Source organism: Sarcophilus harrisii, chromosome 2 (assembly GCF_902635505.1).
Source record: "Sarcophilus harrisii chromosome 2, mSarHar1.11, whole genome shotgun sequence".
Taxonomy (NCBI): Eukaryota; Metazoa; Chordata; class Mammalia; order Dasyuromorphia; family Dasyuridae; genus Sarcophilus; species Sarcophilus harrisii.
Window position 1 is genome coordinate 83,669,987 of NC_045427.1, and position 19,122 is coordinate 83,689,108.

General features: G+C 33.2%; 1 protein-coding gene across 1 annotated transcript in view; it reads right to left on the bottom strand.

The window, feature by feature from the left end:
- LRPPRC (leucine rich pentatricopeptide repeat containing) overlaps positions 1–19,122 on the bottom strand; it is a 106,754-nt gene that overhangs the window by 35,685 nt on the left and 51,947 nt on the right. The window contains exons 17-25 of the mRNA XM_031950416.1: positions 18,006–18,112; positions 17,718–17,795; positions 17,387–17,431; positions 16,804–16,917; positions 15,662–15,792; positions 14,636–14,721; positions 13,032–13,233; positions 4,393–4,517; positions 3,058–3,164 (exon numbers count right to left, since the gene is read on the bottom strand). Of these exons, the coding sequence (XP_031806276.1) occupies positions 3,058–3,164; positions 4,393–4,517; positions 13,032–13,233; positions 14,636–14,721; positions 15,662–15,792; positions 16,804–16,917; positions 17,387–17,431; positions 17,718–17,795; positions 18,006–18,112 (995 nt within the window). The remainder of the gene's footprint in view (positions 1–3,057; positions 3,165–4,392; positions 4,518–13,031; positions 13,234–14,635; positions 14,722–15,661; positions 15,793–16,803; positions 16,918–17,386; positions 17,432–17,717; positions 17,796–18,005; positions 18,113–19,122) is intronic.

Genomic DNA, 19,122 nt, shown 5'->3' on the forward strand with positions numbered 1-19,122 from the left:
ATAGTAGCAAATTCCTATCAATGATAACACTACTAGAGAATTGCCATCATGAACTTTATCCGAAGTACCTCCAAGAGCAGTGCTGAAACCACACTCCACTTCTGTTCTAGTTTTGCTCAGTATTGAAATATGAATAAAAACTTCAAAAAAATGCAAACTTCTTGGTGAAAGAGTGCTTTAAAACACTAAAGAGGTCAAAATTATTGAGGTATTACCTCACATCTAGAAAATTGATAAAGATGACAAAAGATGGGGATGATGGATGTTGAAAAGTTTAGACAAACTAATGAACTGTTGGTGGGAGCTATGATGTGATTCAAACATTTCGGAAAGTAATTAGGAATTGTGAACAAAGTTACTGATAAGCATGACTCTTTTGATCTGTAGACCAGACTCTTGGGCATAAATCCAAGATATGACTCAAAAAAAGCCAAAGTAAACAGTTGTTACAAATCTGGGGAAGCCCGAGACAAATTCAGATGAAAAGGCAAACTCCAAATATCTAAAAGCACATGTGTTGCAGAAAGAATGGGGTAAGAATTTGGTTGGTCTCAGAGAAGGATTAGTCATAAGCAAAATAAATGTCCATGCAAGTTAAGAGTGTGTAGAGATATTTAAAAGAGAAAGAACCTATAAATGGAGTCTGAAGAAAGAGAAGAAAAGAGGGGCAGGGGAAGCACAGACAGATCATATCAAATAAACATCACTATTCCTATGAACATTCCAATCTCAATATCCCGCTACTCTGAAAAGGGATGGGAGGCAAGGAAACCTGAAAGCTAAGTCTATATATGAGGACACAGGAAAAACAATTAGCAATAACTGTGGCAGGTCTCTTTGTAGTGGCGAGAAACTAGAAACTGAGTGGATGCCCATCAACTGGAGAATGGCTGAATAAATTGTGGTATATGAGTATTATGGAATATTATTGTTCTGTAAGAAATGACCAGCAGGATGATTTCAAAAAGGCCTGGAGAGACTTACATGAACTGATGCTGAGTGAAATGAGACCAGGAAATCATTATATACTTCAACAACAATATCATATGATGATCAATTCTGATGGACATGACCCTCTTCAACAATGAAGATGAACCAAGTCAATTCCAATAGAGCAGTAATGAAGTGAAGCAGCTACACCCAGCGAAAGAACTCTGGGAGATGACTATGAACCACTACATAGAATTCCCAATCACTCTATCTTTGTCTGCCTGCATTTTCGATTTCCTTCACAGGCTAATTGTACACTATTTCAAAGTCTGATTCTTTTTGTACAGTAAAATAACTCTTAGGACATGTATTTAACATATATTGGTCAACCTGTCATCTGGGGGAGGGGATGGGGGGGAAAGAAGGGAAAAATTTGAACAAAATTTTTGGCAATTGTCAATGCTGTAAAATTAGCCATGCACATTACTTGTAAATAAAAAGCTATTAAAAAAAAAAGAAAGAAAGAGACTATTATAAAATGGGCACAAACAGAACCAAGCAACTGATACTAAGTAATTGTCAGGATTTCCAGAGAGGTTTGTAAGAAAGAAATTTGAGAAGGAACAAGAGGTCACCTGAACACATTCAAGGTAGGACAGAGAAAAAAGATCCATAAAAGATAAAGGATCCATACTTGTATGTGTTGGAAGGAGAGGGGTTGAGAAGAGGCAACATGGAACTCAGGCATTTCTATGCAACAAGTATATTCTTTGCCTGCAGGCTCAGAGAGATGGGAGAAGTAGAATGGATGGAGGAGGAGAAGGAAGGTGGAGAGCTCTATAGGGTAAAAGTACTACTTGAAAGATAAATGCTACCAATTATCTACATTCCCATGACCCACCAATCTTCTAACTCCATAGAAAAAATATATAATTAACCAATGCTTTTTGATCCATGCTGACTATTACTAGTTACTCCTTTTTCCTGGAATGAAATTTCTCCTCAAATGTGCCTCCCAATGTCTTACCCCTTTAAGACAGAGCTCAGAAACGGATCTACAATAAACCTTTCCTATCCAACTGCTAGTACCCTTTCTCTCAAAATACTTAATTAACTCTTCCTATATATTTCCTTTACATGTGAGGTATGTGTATATATAAGTTGTATTAAGTAAAACATTAAGAAGAATAACTATTTTACCCTTTCTTAACATACTTTACAGACAGTCTCTGTCTCCCTCTCTCTGTTTTTTCCTTCCTCTCCACCTCCCCCTCTCCCCATGTTACAGTATAACTCATTGATAGTAGGCATTGCCTGATATATTGTAACTATGCCAGTACCTGCCACAAAACAGGGACTTATATAAATAATAAATACTTGTTGATTGATTCACTAATTAGTATTTTAACACAGGCAGTTCAAAATGAAAAAACTAAGCCAAGAGTTTCTTTTTATAAGAGAATCAAAATTGTTAAATAAACAACAATCATAATTTGGCAACATCCTACTACAGTCCTTTTGACTTATCAATTGTACTTAATAAAATTTCAATCAATTCAGCCTAGATAAAATATATTAATCCCAAACAGACTAAGTTTGTCACCTACCACTTCCTATAAGCTGCTTAAATTACCAAAGGAGGAAAAAAAAAAAAAGAAGAAATGCTAAATTAAATGCCAAACAGTTGCAAAAAGCACTTGTTTGGCTGATTAACTTGTAGACAAGCATTACAAATAAATCTGAGCCTGGTCTGCAGCAAATTAAATTCCAGTGCTTTTAAGAACAAAGAATTCCTTGGCAAAGAGGATTAGCAACTTTACACCCAGGAATGCCAGTTTAATTTAATTGTTCCACAATCCAAGATTTAATATGCAAATATCATTTTGATATATAACAGTGAAATTAAAGTAAGGAAACAAATTTAATATACAACCAGACTGTCTCTTCTGAACTGTAATTATACACAATAAAGAAACTGGCCGAGTTCTTTTTTTTCCTTCATTACTGGGATTGAATTCTATTAACATGAATCAGAACAAGTCTAATTAAAGGTTAAAATTTTTAAATGTATTCTAATTAAGAGTCTAAATAGCTGCATGATTAGACTACTATAGTTAAAATCCCCACCTCAATGATCTTCTTGGCCTCTTTGTAATTTCCTGTCTCCATGAAGGCAAAAAAGAGATCATAGAGCATTGTCATTTCCCCTTGCTCTTGGCTTACAAAGTCCATAGCTGGAGAGGACAGGAGAAAATAAAATAAATTAGTTTACTATAACATGCATCCATAATTTCATACAATAGAAGTTTTTCCTAAAACAGAAATATATAATGTGATGGGGAAATCATCATATAAAATGTTTAGAGTAACTTTAAATGTATGACAAACTCCCCTTCCTTTAAGAAATTTGTCAAGCAGCTTGGTTTTTTTTTTTTCCATGTGCAATAGACTAAGCTCTGGAGTCACCAAACTAATGATTTAAGTTCCTTGGAGAAAGGACATGGCTTGGGAAAGATCTGAGAGAAAAATACTGTTTCTTATGAAGAAATGATATGAAGGAGGTCGTATAAATTGTAGTAAGAGTATTTTACCATAGTATCCTTTGTTAATATTTTCCTAATAAATTCTTTTTCATATTAGAAAATGTCTTTGTGTGATTTTTCCTCAAAAAATTCCAGTATAAAACACAAGAGTAATCATTTAGGAAGTCCTTCTTTGTTGTCTGTACTTCCTTCTCAAAGAGGACCACACAGGGAAACTGAATACTGTGTCATCATAACTTCTGAGTTTTGTGTGAAAGAAGCGAATAAGAAAATTCTCTTTTCTTTTCCTCTTTTCTTTAGAGAGGTCAGGAACTATGGATATGAACCATTAGCACCAAACACCAAGCATTCATCTACCTACCTACCTACCCAAACCCACAAACATTCAGTCAGTCTCAGATGAGGCTCCTGACAGCTTGGAAGTGCTTTTTAAACTTTTTTAAAAATTCTATGTTCCAATAAATTAATGAACACTTATTTAGCACTTATATAATGTGCCTAGCTCTATGTAAGTTCCTGGAGATACACATACAATAAAAAATGAAAGGCATGCTTCATTGTGTCAGTTCAGAAAATGAAGGTGTTATTTAAAAAAAGATCAATACTTATTTTTAAAATATTTTTCAAAGCTTAATTTTCTTGCTCATATCTTTCCTTACTGAAGAGGGTTTATAGATAGGGAACAGTGATATAACTGATACCAGGAATTCCCAAATGAAGGACCAATAAAAAAGTGCACCTTTTAGTTTTAGATCATTTAATACACTGTGAGATTAAATGATTAACCTAGGGGTCACAGAGACAATGTGACAGAGGCAAAGACTTGAATACAAATTTTTCCTGGTGCTAAGATCATCTTTATCAACTGTACTACACTGAAATAATTTTTTAATAAGTAAAATAATTAAAGAAAACTAACCTTTTTGAATTAGATCAGTTTCTCCTTTTTCTATCATTTTACATAAGACTTCATGGATCATGGGCATTATGCCATATTTCTTAAAGCAGTCAAGAGTGACTTCAAGAGCTGCAGGTATATCATCCCTTAAAAGGAAAAATGACCAAATGAAAATTAGGAGAGAAACAAACTGAATAATGATAGATATTTTATTTTATAAATTTAGAAAAAGTGTAACTACTAATGGTCTAAACTTTAGCTGTTTAAAATAGAGTAAGGAAAAAAATAAAAGGTCTGCTAATATCAAGAACAAACATACACACACACAAAATCATCTTTTGTGTGTCATCTTCAGTTTTGTTTAATAATCTGCCTTTACATATAAAAAAATGGCAATTACTGGACAAGCAGAACAGATGCAGGTGTCCCACAATAATCTGTATTAAAATGCCACAGCTAGATTAAGAGTCCAAATAAGAATCTTCACATAGTATCCAAAATAAAATCTTTCTCCAATACAATGTTTCATTATTTATCCCCAAAAGAAAACATTTGGGAAAAAAAACTAACAAAAATTCAATAGCCAACGCATCATCAAGGGCATAACTTTTATTTCATCACACGAACACTTTTAAGACAAAGTAAATAAATTACTATATAAACCCCAAGTTTATTATATATACCCAATAAATATTTATGATAAAATGTCATCATTAGAACTAGCAGATTTTGGGAGGATAGAATGCTAAATCTGTAATTTCATTGGAGTAAGAATAAGAATAATAAAAAAACACAGGACAGTCATTTAGCTTCCCAGGTTCTTCCCGCCTTGGAAGAAGACTTTATTATGACAAATGACCTCAAAAACCTGGCCATATTCATCTAGTAATAAGCCCTTATTTATTAGGAAAGAAAACTGATGTCCTTAAAGGTCAACCAATTTGTTAGTAGCTTGAGAAGAAAAAATACAACCTTATGACCCTGTCTATCATATGTAATCTCAGTTGATTTTCTTAGGAAATACAAATATCAATCTCCTTGAAAATCCATTTCCTTGTCTAGAAACGATAGAGTAATGAATTGTTCACCAGTCTACCACTAATAAGTGACAAGACTTAAAATTCAGGTGTTCCCCAATACCAAGTCCATTCCTCTTCCCACTAAATCATTTTGGCTCTAAAATTTACCTTTCTCCTTGCCCTGCATATCTACTTCCTCATTCTACACCTATGGTAGATAGAATCTAGGAAATAGGAAAAAATATAAATTGAAGATGTTTCCAGTGAGTATGATAGCTCTGAATAATATATATATATATATATATATATATATCCATAAGTTTCTCTCTATATATATATTTTGCCATAAGTCTTTAAATGTCCAGAACTTAGCAATTATAAGTGCTTAATAAAAATTTGCTGACTGGTTGGTCCCACTGAAGGCATGACACGAAAAAGTTGGGTGGAAGTTCCAAAGAGAAAATCTTAGGTTAAAAAAAAGGAAAAACTTTCGGGGATGCCAGTTAAATATTAGAATGGGCTCCCTTTATGAAGCTCTGTGAGCCAAGGCCATAACAAGAATATTTGGTTGGCATAGCTGGGACAGGTCTTTTCCAATTCTGACATTCTATGATAATGTTGTTCAGATGTGCCCAATTCTTTGCAAACTTGTATCTTGCCATTTCCTCCTCTAGTTGATTAAGGGTTACTTACAGAGGGGTATTATTTGACCAAGATCACACAGCTAGTCAACACCAAAGGCCAAATTCTACTGAGAAGCCCTGTTCAAAAGTAAGAAAAGCCATTTGTGGGAAAAACTTTTTGAGTATAAAAAGGTTACAGTTCAAATTTAAGTATAAGTAAATGATCTCACACATATTCAATAGTTTGGACAGAACAGCCTCCCATTTTTGTTAAACCAATAATATTCTGTCCATTAATACAAATGATCTGTTGTTCCAGATTGAATGACTTATTTTTATCACGATAAGGATCTTCAGCTGTACTTCAGAGTAAAAAACACTCTCACAAGAAACCCTAATTTTGTTGCAATAACACTGACACCCCGTGAAAATGAGCCGATGGCAGAGCTCGCTCCCCCTTCTCAGCTCCTCACTGAGCCCTGTTGACAGCGCATCTTCTGGCACCCCACAGAGGCATGTGGATTTTTGTCATTTGGGGTGAAGACTAAATTACAGGTTAATTTCAAAACTGCAAGTAGATGCTGCAGGCTAGATTACTGTCATACTGGAGAAATGCAACAGTAGCTCCCATAGATATAAAGATTTTTATGATCACTCAATAATCTTGCTTTAAATCCAAGTTTGGTTAGAATCTTTCTATACACCCATTTAATTAACAGGCATCCATTTCCCCCCGATTAACAAAATCATGAAATAAATTTGAGAGTTTTAGTAACCAATACAACCTAGAAGATTCCCATACAATTAAAATAACAGTAACAAATCAGTTGGCATGATTTAAAACAATAAACAAACGGGACAAGCAATAAAATGTGACTATTACACAGTAATAAATGAGCAGCAACAGGAAAGGTAAAAAAAAGGAATATGTGTGTACTTAACACAAGCTGAAACCAATTCACTACAGGTCTAACTTCAGGGAACAACAAGAGACCCATAGTTTAAAATCTTATGTATCAATCTTCCTATTATAAGCATAGTTATATGAGACAAATATATCAAAGTTACCAAATTTCCTTTTTTTCTATCATTTACTCTAGACCATAAGACCATGGGTAAGGGGGTTACATAACAAAAAAGGCAGGGGAATTCTTGGCTCTAAACCTTCGTAAATGTTTCTTTGGGGGAAATTTTTTTTCATGTTCATAAATAGGGAAATTTTATAATTTTCTTTTATAACATGCAATTAAAAGATTATTTGATTGATAAGAGACCAAATAACTATAGTCTGGTGACATAAACTGCAGAGATCCTAAGGAAGTATACAGATGTAGAACTGGGAAAACACCTAGATCAATTCTTTAATAGGAAGGAAAAGGAAAGGAGAAGAGAGAAAGAATGACAAGAGCAAAGGTGAGAGGACTTGCTCAGGTGGGAGGACAAGTTTCAGAACTAGGATTCTTCCAAGGCCATTGTTTTGCATATGGAGACCCTACTTCTTCAAAATCAAATAAAAGAATGGCACCTCACATGATGTTTTATGTTATAAATATACACATTACATCTGGCTAGAATGTGACTGCCCATTCTTTTTAAAAATGTTAAATTTCATTTACTTTGAAGATTATGAAAGAATAACAGTGTAATCAACTTTAGTTTTGTTTAAACCCCAAACTATGTCAAAAATTAATATGTGACTACTATATGTCAATTTAACCTACAAAGGAATACCAATAGGATTTAAGATCTAAGTGGGGGAGGGGGGGGGAGAGGAAGGGAGGAAGAAAAGAAATGGAAGAAATGTGGATATTAGATTTCATCATCACTAAACAAGTATACCCGAGACTTAAATTCAGAGATCATTTGACTAAGCAGACTTACAATAAATAAGTATAAAAGAACTTTGGTAATATATGCTAGCAAAAACTGAAAAGATTTGCCTTTTTTAAATTATATTTTATCCCAGATCTTATAAAAGATCTCATTTAATAAATGCATACAATTTATAAAGTGAATACCTATCATATGGCATAGTTTCTGCCAATTCTTCTAAACAATTGCATGTTTCCATTATATTTTATATATTACCTATTGACTTGAAATAGCCATTTACAAAAAAAATTAATGTATGCCATAATAATACAAATGCTTATAAAAGCTAAGCTTGACCCATGATAGCCCAATACTTCTTAAAGTTATTCTTTCATATTTCTCTAAAAAATAGGCTCAATTAAGTCAAATAGAGCCTTAACAAAATCTTGAGGACCAATGGCAAATTATCATGAACTGCTAAAAGTTATGTCACTTCTTTTCTATTTTCAACAGAACCTTTGAACCTAAATGCTTTACTTGAAATAAATAACTTTCCAACCCAGAGAATATGGTTGATAAAAATAAAGACTCTAAATATTGATTTTAATTGGAATAAAGTGCTTCAACGTTATGCATAAAGCTTCAGTGAAGTGGCAATTTACCTAAGGGGTTTACTGATTGAAAAGCTCTCAAATCTGAAACCACTAGAGAAAGAAAGAGAGAGAAAGAGAAAGAGAAAGGAAATGAGACTCTTGGGGGGGATGAGGGGGGGAAGAGAGAAGTTAAAAAAAAAAAAAAACCATATCTACAATAAAAAACACTTAAAAACAAATCCCACTATATAAATCATAAACAGATGTTAATGTGGAGGAAAATTTAATTCTAGAAGAGGCAATCAGCTTTACAAAAAATTATTCTGTTAAGAAAACCAGCTTTTGAAAGAACTGAATGTTGTTTTTTCCCCCTCCTGTTCATCAGCTATAACGAGGAATCTTCAAGGAGACTGGTGTTGCAATTACAACTAATCCTCCCCAAAAAATTAACTGTGTTGAAGGCTTTGTAATTTCCCTAGGTACAATTTAGCTGTCACTTACTTTAAAATTTACTCAAACATGCGTTCCGAACAGCACTAACTTCACATGTCAAGTGCTTTCCAGCCAATTGAGTCTAAACTGGAAGTCGGTGTTAAACAACTGAATGATTAGACAAGATAGCTCATTTCCCTGCTCTTTTGTTCAGAATAAAATGCCACATTTACATTATCAGGCTCAACAGGATTTTCTGACAGAGGGAGAAAAAACCCTAGTGAACACTGTCCGTACTAAGTACATGAAGCCTGTCATTTACCAATCATCCTTCAAAAAGCAATAGCCATGAATGTAACTTAATTACGACCCAATGATCCTTGACGAAAAATCATCTTATCACTGTCCTGTCCCTCTAGGGCAAATGAACCACTTTGTCCTTTGGCACTGATGATGCTAAATTCCTAATTGCAATAATGGAGTAAAAGAGCCAAACCTCCTTAATTTCCTTACAGCACTTATAGAATTTCAAACTAGAGAGCAAGCATTCCACAAATAAAGACAATATTCAATTAAAAACAAAAAGGGGAGAAATAAAGCAACTATTTTTAAAAATAACATTAATTGCACATGCAAAAGATTTTTAAAGTATGCCTTAAACTTATTTTATTATAGCTTTGTCTTTTGGAAATGTCTTCTGATCCACTCACTGATACTGAGCCAAGAACTTGCCTTAAACTTATTTTGTTATAGCTTTGTCTTTTGGAAATGTCTTCTGAACCACTTACACTCAGCCAAGAACTTTGTATAATGCAATGAATCAATTCATAATATACTTACGTATCTGGTGAATGGGACTTTAAGTGAAATACATACAGATAGTAACACAAATTATCCCAGAAGAACCCTTAAAAAATAGTACAAATTAAAGCATCTTTGATCACCTAGATCTAACATATAATCCAGTCAGATGGTTCCAATTATTTCTAAAATGCAATGAGACTAAAAATAGATCAACCAACTATAAAGAAGTTAAATCAAAAATAACATGCAAGTTTTACCTACTAAATATGGTTTTCATATCATCACTTCCTTTCTCATAATAACAACTCAACAAAGATTCCTTTAAGATATTTTCAAACTACTCATCAACCAAAATATAATGAATAGAAGTCTCGAATCATTCACTATTTCAATGAGAGAAATAAATCAGCATAATATAAGAAAAAGAAAAGAAATCTATGTTAAATAACCTGTAGACAAATGTTACAGAGCTGTTATTGTTTACATATCTGCTTTCTAAAATACAATCTATTAGCAAATGAAAGCAAAGCCCAGAACTGTTTTGTTCTCTGAGCCGTTTCCCTCTTCAAGGAAAAGATTATCAAGAGAGACTACAGAAGCAGCTTATTTTTACAAACCTCCTTATAGTTTTGCAAATCTGCTAATGTTTGAGATTCCCCCTGGACTACTAACTGCAAAAAGAAAAAAAAAAGTATTACACCCATAATCACAAAGATTTTTTTATGATTCAGGTATGAACCTCTCAGCTTGTGTGATTCAATATAGCAAGAATGACTTTTTTTAAAAAGCTAAGAAAGATCTGAAATATCGGCAAACTTATATCCTTTTGGGAAATTCAATATCTCAAGACTACTCACAATTAAACATCCTAAATCACATCCTCTTAAGATTTTTCTGAAATGCTGTTCCATGATGCTACTATTTCAATGAAAAAGATGAAGAGCTATAAAATGTCTTGAGTTTTTTCTGACAAATCTATATTAATTTTAAATGTATATTGTTCATATACTAGATGAAATTACAACCCTGCTCGAGTCAACAACACACTACTGGTGATTTAAACAAAAGTAATCAGATTAAATGTATGTGAGCTTTTTGCTTCCAAACAGCATGAAGTAACTATTAATCTAAATAACTGAATATAAAGTAAGTTTTACTAAATGATTCAGACACATAATTAGAAAATCTTTTCTAACATTTCACCATTAAACACCAAATTATCTTTAGGCCATTAACTAAAAATGCCTTCATCACTAAAAGGTACATAAAAGTCAACAAATGGCTTGTATTTTGTGGTATTTTTAAAATACAAAACATTTTAATAGAAACCTCTTTTTTTTCTTTTAAAATTTCTCTTAAAAACTCATAGTAGACTGCAAAAATATGTGTGAGGAAAGAAGATGAGGTACCTGCTGTTGGATTAAGGAGGGTGTGGGATGGAAGCACTGAAGAGAAGAAAAAATTATTTAAGGGCACCTTTTTAGACTCCCAAACAGTTTAAGTGAGCAAAGGTTTATTAAGAAAGCAAAATTGTAATGTCACTAAATAAGGGGCCATCCACACATAGAAGCCAATCAGGAGGTAGGGTTATGACAGCAAACATTATCAACTACCATTATTTGATGTTGTTTTACTTTCCTTTTTTCTCTGAATTTCCAATTTAGCTTGCCAAGTCCTGTTCAGTTCTCGAGCCCCATCTGCAGACCTCTTTAGGAAGGAGTCTGAGATCTCTGTGCTCACCAAAGTATTTCTATTTGAGATATCTTTAACTCATCTGGCCTCACTGCTTTCACTGGTAAATTTCTGCCTAGTAGTGAAGAAATGTTTAATACTTCTGGGCATTGGGCCCATTTTAATTAAATTCTTTTTAAAGCCTATGCAGAACCCAGTTGCTGTTTGCAGAGATGGGTGCTTTATGTAACAAAAAAATCTAGTAGGAAACATAATAATTATAGGATTTTCATTTGCAGTAAAGGCTGTGACTAAAAAAGCTCAATATTCCAATAGCTAGTTGTGTCAGTAGTTCTTAAAAAGGATCTAAGCTTGAGAAACAATTCAATTTGAAAACTTTCTACTAGTCAATGCAAAGCAGTCAAGGTCACTTTACAAACCTTAATACTCAACACACATGACCCTGGTAAAAATGCCTTTATTTCAATATTCATTCCTAAACGGAGGCAGTTTGTCAATTTATTTACTTCGGACAACTCAAATCATTGGATAGCAAACAAATGTTGTTATAGTTGGCTCTTTTTGGAACTGTTGTTCAAATGTGACCATCTGACAAAAGAAAGCATTCCTAATTCAACTTAATTCATGGAAATATACACACATGTACTACTATCAGTAAAACCAATTTACTGTCAACAGATTATAAGATTTTAAATTACAGAGATACAAAATCGAGATCTAATGCATAAAATGCAAATAAACAAAGAAAATGGATATGTACAAGAAGTACTTCCATCACAAGGCCTTAAGTTGATTTCTAAAAGGTCAGATTCTGCTGCAGTGAAGCAGGAACAAAATATCAATCTGCTCTACAATTCTATATATGTCATTAACTCACAGCAAAGGAAAATCTTCAATCTTCAAATTTCAACAATTTCTGGATTATATCAAAATTAATTTTCTTCCCAAAGAAAACTCCTTAACACTTACAAAGAACAGCAGTATCAAAGGACATAATTGCAATAAAATGTCATGTAGAAGCAAAAATATGCTTCTATGTCATGCAATTATGATGCTATAATAAAAAGCCTAGAGGATATTATTTCTTACAATAATTGCAACACTTAAGACAACGCCCCAAATGTAGGGTTAGTTACAGTTTAATCTTTGTCAGATATAATTCTACTTAGTTAAAAATAAATAAATAAATATAGTTGCCCTTTGTGTTATGCTTGATGCCAGTTCCATTTCCATTAGCTATCTTGTGTGAGCTGCAGACCTACTTTATGGGCAGGTACCTTGGATCGTACTATCTCCATTTTACAAAAAGTAGATAGTAGAGGGGGAGGGGAACGACCAAATGAAGAAGATGGGTGGGATTACCAAGTCCAATAAAGGTTAAGTAACTTGCCTGTGGCTAGAGCCCTACTGTCCCAGGCAGGATTTGCACACAAGACTCACCAGCTCCAATTCAACCATGTGACTTTTGGATATACTTGAAGAAAATTGGCATCAACAAAATACTTTAGTAGTACAAGAGAAGCAGAATTGAATGGTTTTCTTTTTAATTCAAGTTATTTTCCACAGATGATGCAAAATAAAATTATTTATATCACCATAGATGATTTATATAGAGACAACCTTCCCACCTTGCAAATAACCCATTATATCCTTAAAAACCCATCTCCAAATTTCAATTAACTTACTTTTCAAGGTGAAGAGTAACCAAAGGGGAACACAAAGTGACGTTTGGTTTGGCTAACCCCAGGGTCAAGATGGTTTCATGTAACTGCTTAACTGGTTCAACTTCTCCTAGGAGGGCAGCCTCATGGATGATGTGGGAAAAGAATGTTCTGTCTTTGAGAAAAATATTCTTCTCTTTTATCTCCTTTAGAATGTTAATAGCATCTACAATGAAGTAACACAAAAGACCCTTAGGTAATTTCATGTAGGGAAAACAAACTGCTATTAAAACAGCATTTCAAACCCAGCAGGAATGCAAATTCTGGTGTATAATGCCGATTTCAAGTTAATTACTACTTGCATTTCTAAACGAGACTACAATTATAAATCCACAATAGCATGGTTTTATCATTTCCCTGCAACTTTGACTACAAATTATAGATAGAAACCGTGTGCCCACTCTGCAACACATAACCTTGTACAGTGTGCCCTATAGCTGTAAGATCCTAGTAAATGGATGCTTTTATCGTTCAATGCTAACATCTGCTAAATCACACCATTGTTTCTTCAGCAGATGGCTTGTCAGGAGGCCAGATAATAAAGATGTGTTTACACTGTATATACAGCCAGACTAATGGTCTGATACCGATAGGGCCTGTTTGCTGTGTCGATACTAATTAGCCAAGCAGAGCCAATGAAAGCTTTCCAAAAGACTGAATGTTAAAACATTAGGTTCATTAAGCTTCATTAGGAAGGCAGAAACAAACATTTTTGTATATAGAATAAGTGCATTTTTGTAACATTTTTCTAATTATTATACAGACAAATTGTTTTGACCACTTTATACACAAGTAATGAAAGTAGATTAATTTTTAAAAACCATTTTCAATGTTATATATGCTCCTATGGGGAACAAAAGGCAATCTTTTTATCTTTCTCATAATGAAACACTGACTTGTGTAGAAATATGATAAAGAATAAATCATGTTAGCAATTCACACATGTAAATCAAGGAAATTACAAAATCAAGATTTTAATATTACCAAGTGTGATTACATTATTTTTACCTCAGTAAGAAACATGGGTCACAAAATGTGGGATGCAGTGAAGGGAGAGGGAGACTGCTTGATTTTTCAAGAACAAAAGCTGGGTTCAAGTGAAGATATTTTAGTGGAAACAAGGGTTGCATGCAGATAGGGGAACTCTCAAAGTTACGATCAAAACCACTCCTAATTCCGTTTTCTATAAGGAAATATTTCCAGGTTTTATGTTCTACCTTCAAACCTTCTTAAGCAAAAACAAAGCCATTAGTGTAGGCACATATACCATTTGTGCCATAAGTCATGAGCTTCCAACCAGATCCAAACAGCAATGCTAATAAGAGCTAGCTGCAGAAATGCAAAAGGCACTGAGCTGTGCAAATGTAAATGACAAGCTTGCAAATCCATTAAAACTAATGGCCTGTACTGTCCAAGCATCTCTGGTTGAATTCACATGCAAATTTGTATGCAAAATGTTCAAGCACTTTGCAGGACATGATACACCATTAATATCAATTCACATTTTATTCCAGTGGCAAGATACTTTCACTGTCCATTTTTATTTCAGTCAAAGGCAGGAGGCATACCTTGTACTCGGCCATGCTTCATCAAGGCTTTCACAAGAGATACATACTTGCCCGGGGAAAGAGTAATTGATGAATCGATTCGGTCTCTAAAAATTAAAGAATAGTCAAATTTTCATAGTCAAGAATTCCTCATTTTTCTAAGTTGTAAAAGATATTCAAGTCAAACATAAAAACATGGATAGTTTTGCCTATTAGCAAGTTGCTAAGGTGTTGATAAATGACCTAAGTAAGTTATGATAGTTGTTTTGATAAAGAAACACCTGACTTGTCACAAGGATCCCTAAAAATTTTAGTATATGGGCATTAAGTGGAGGACTACAGGTGAGATATTTTATCTGAGTGGGCAAACTTGCTTTTCATAAGGGCTCACTTGGAGGAAAATAACTAGGCAAAACAAAAATCATAATTGAAATGTTTAAAAGAAAAATCAAAATTAATAACTGACACTATCAATACTACCATGTCTTTTAATGGCCTGCATAAGCTAATAATCAAAAGTTGCATATACACAGAGAAACATCAACAAAAGTATCAAAGTTTATTTCAGCTCATTCATCATAAACATTCAAGCATAAAGACATACTTTGAAAGGTAATGAATGGATTTTTAGTGGGACAAAATGTAAGGCAAGGTGATCAAAAAGCAAACCAACGATCTAGTCACCATTGGATGGTGTTAATTCTCTTCTACAATTTCCAATTTTGACACCATAATGAGATTTCCCCTGGAAGCTAGAAAAGGGAGTGTCTGTCAACAGGCTTTATCATAGAGTCCTCAACAGTGGCTGCCATTTTACTGTAGAGAATAACTAAGTACAGCCCCGGTTAAGAGAGAAACTGGAAAATGGACAAATAAGAGCCTTTTTAAAGATGTAGTCTGAAATGTTGGAATTCTGATGACATTAAATACTGGAGAAGAAGAGAATTTAAGACTACAGGGGAGGGTTTTCAGTCAGCCTGCATAATTCACGGAGGGTTGTGTATCAGCATAAATCTCAGTGACATGTTTCAGTGCCAGTGTACTTACACTTGCTGTTTCAGGTTCATTGCTTCTTCTACATTATCATGTCGACAGCACAGATTTATTAAAGCTGCATAACCACCGACAACCATGTCAGATTCATATTTTGTTTTTATTTCAAGAGCTTTCTGCATATTCTAAAAGGAATAAAAGAAAAAGTGAATGCAAATGTTAACAATGTGCTTGATTTTGAGCCTGCTGAGTTTCAAAATTGGTTTTATTTAACAAATTATGTTTAAACTTAAATCAACTATACCTTTCTATGTAACATTCTATTTCATCATGAGCACATTTATGAGGATTGAGTGTTTAACCAAAAACAAATTAATAAGATTATGTATATAGATACTACACCAAGTCCTAAAACAGCAAATTTTGTCTCATTTTTATCTTTCAAACCATAAAAACAAAATAAGGAAACCTTGAAATTTAATTTTAAAAAAATCAGTTGAAGCCCAGTAGCTGCATATATTTTCATAAATTGAAATAATCTGATTTAAAACCACCTCAATATAGTATTTTTGTACTTTACATCAAGGCAAGATATCATATTATCATGTGAAACACAGTTATGACTATTTTAGTACCATGGTTCTATGACTAAACCGTACAGAACTAGAAATTCAACAAAAGTCTAGTGATAGCCAACAAATTGCAGTCACACACTATAATGAATAAGAAGTACAGCTGGACGCCTGCCGAATGACGGCAAGAGCCCCTTTATCTCAGAAAAAGCTTTCTTCCAGCAGGAAAATGGAATTTCAATCCCTGCATTAACAACCTAGTAATATTTGACTTGCAAATGACTACTGCATGTATCAGTTGCTTGACAATCTAGATATAAGAGACCGGAGCCATGGCTTAAAAGGACATTTGGCATGTATGATAAACCTATCACAGCTGTTACTATCATTCACTTTGCAGATTATTGTAAACAAACTTCAGCAACCCGAAAACATGCCATTCAAGGTGTAGCAGAAATTAGTTAATCCTTCATTTAATTACTTTTTGCACTTATATTTGATTTATAACCACAATAAAAAGAAGTCATAAACATTCTACTTGGCAGTTTAATACTGCTTACAAAAAAATTAAAATTCTTTAGGAAAAAAAATAGGAATTTTAAAAGACAGTATTATTCAAGTTACCTCTTCTGAACACAGTTTTAGTATAAGTTGCTTCAGGACATCTCCTATGGGCTGTTTTTCAGTTTTCAAATTTTCAAGTTTCTGTTCTATGTCAGATAAGTTTTCCCCCAAAATCTGTAGAAATGAGAAATTTACCAAAAACTATACTTCATGAGGAAATGTCAACATTTCTTTAAAAACAAGTATGTATGTATTTATGTATATTATAATATTTTATATAACTTTCCCAATTCCTCCAATAGTGTTAAGAAAATGATATATTCTATAAGATGTCAAAAATAGTGCTAAAAAAAAAAAATGCAAAAATTGAAGTAACATTTTGGCAAAGTGAAAATGTTCCTTTCACAATTTTTTTTTAAAACGAATGAGGACTTTTTTTTTTTTGAAAACAACCAAAAGAAACATGCTTGTTAAGTGATCTAATCTCTGTTTTCCCCCTTTTCTCTTCTACAATTCCCAAATATTAATCAAAGGGGGAAGAGAAAAAATTTACTGCTGGAATAAGTAGGCAATATAAATGTTTTCTGAGGCTGTACACTAACTGTAGCTATTACTACATGAAAAACAGCTAAGACATACTTACTTTTGAAAACCTTGAAGTCTCTCTATCAGCCAATAAGGCCACACCCTAAAATTCAGATATATAAGCATGGAATTAAAAACTAGGTAAATTTAAGTTGTAATTATGTAACTTAACATTTGAAAGTTATATTGTCCATTCCTTTTTAACAATCTTAAAAGTGAAGCTGAAAATCATCTCTAAAACATAGACAATAGGGTATATAATAAAAGGACATATGGATGTTGGCCGATTTAAAAAAGTTTATTTTGTATAAAAGTATCTTGAAAACAAATTTAAATGATTTTGTAGGCACAGAAATTTATTTAAAATAGTTACTATTTCTCACACACACCTTAATTAATTCAGGAACATGGAGCCTATGTAGCCGTTTATGAATCCCTCTGTAGATGCTTTCAGGAATTTGTATATTCTGTACCAAGAGGTGGAGAAAAAATTATGAGTTTTGAAACACAACTAAACTGAAATTTGTCTAACAGAAATTATCTCAGACATAATTTAAGTCTCTAACTCTTCCATGTCATTGAGAAGTGGTCTGGTTGTACTTAAAAGCAGCAATTTCAAATCTAATAGATACATGTCAGACAGGACAGGCATTATGTTGCAAAAAATGAAATGGTACCATCTTCTTCAGCTGATGGAAGTATTGTCTCAAATGCTCCTCCTTGGCCTGTACCTCTGAGTCACTCATGCTGTCAATCAAGTTATAAAGAAAATAGCCAACAGTTTCTGTGGAAAAAAAAAAAACAAGAGAAAGCATTCCACTAAAATTACTGAGACTGTCATGTTATCAAGATTAATTTATAAGAAATCATTTTGGTGTGAGATGTCACCCTGATGAGAGGCTCTGAAATGGCAACAATGATCACTGAGGCATAGAGATTATGTGGTTTGGGAGCACATATCTAACTGGTGAGTGAAAGGAATATTAATTATTTTCAGACCCAGTGACAGCTTTTCAGTACTGAATCTTACTTCAATCTATTTTTTCCACCACCGTGTGACAGAAGTGGTACTGCCCAAGGCCTCCCAACCCTCCTTGTCCACTACTGCAAACAGTGGCCACAAATACTGTGTAACATATATATTTTGATGGTGAATATATCACAAGAACTATTAAATGTAATGTAAGGAATGAAGCACTATGATGAAAAGATTCCATAATCCTAAAGAGAGCTGGTTTATTTGTCAATGAAAAAAAAAACTAGATTAAAAAGGATGTTTCTAAGAACAGTAATTTTCCTATGCATTCTAGCAGAAAAGGGCCAGTTTCTAATGTGTTAGAAAGATCTGAACTTTCAAGAAGGCTCTCTTTTTCTAGAAACACAATCACCATATAAATTTTCCTTAAATCTCTTTCTACATTTTATTATGTATAATAAGTATTCAATACAAAATAAAAAAATTTCCAGTAAATTCTTCTAAAAGGAGAGATAGGACTAAAATCTCTGTACTATACTTATAATAAAGTATTCAATAGCAAAATGTTAACATTTAAGCTTATTAGGCGATAGGAATTTTGTTATGTCTTAAGCCAGGACGTTATTCATAACCAAAAAAAAAAAAAAAAAAAGCATTTCTCTCATAAGACATTGTGATTATCATGATGATTTATATACACTGTTTTCAAATTTCACTTTAAAAAAAGAAGCACTCGGCATTTACTGTTTTAATCCCTGTAGTCCATCATTACACAGAAGAACAGATTTGTGGATAAGTTACAATCACAGAAATTGAAA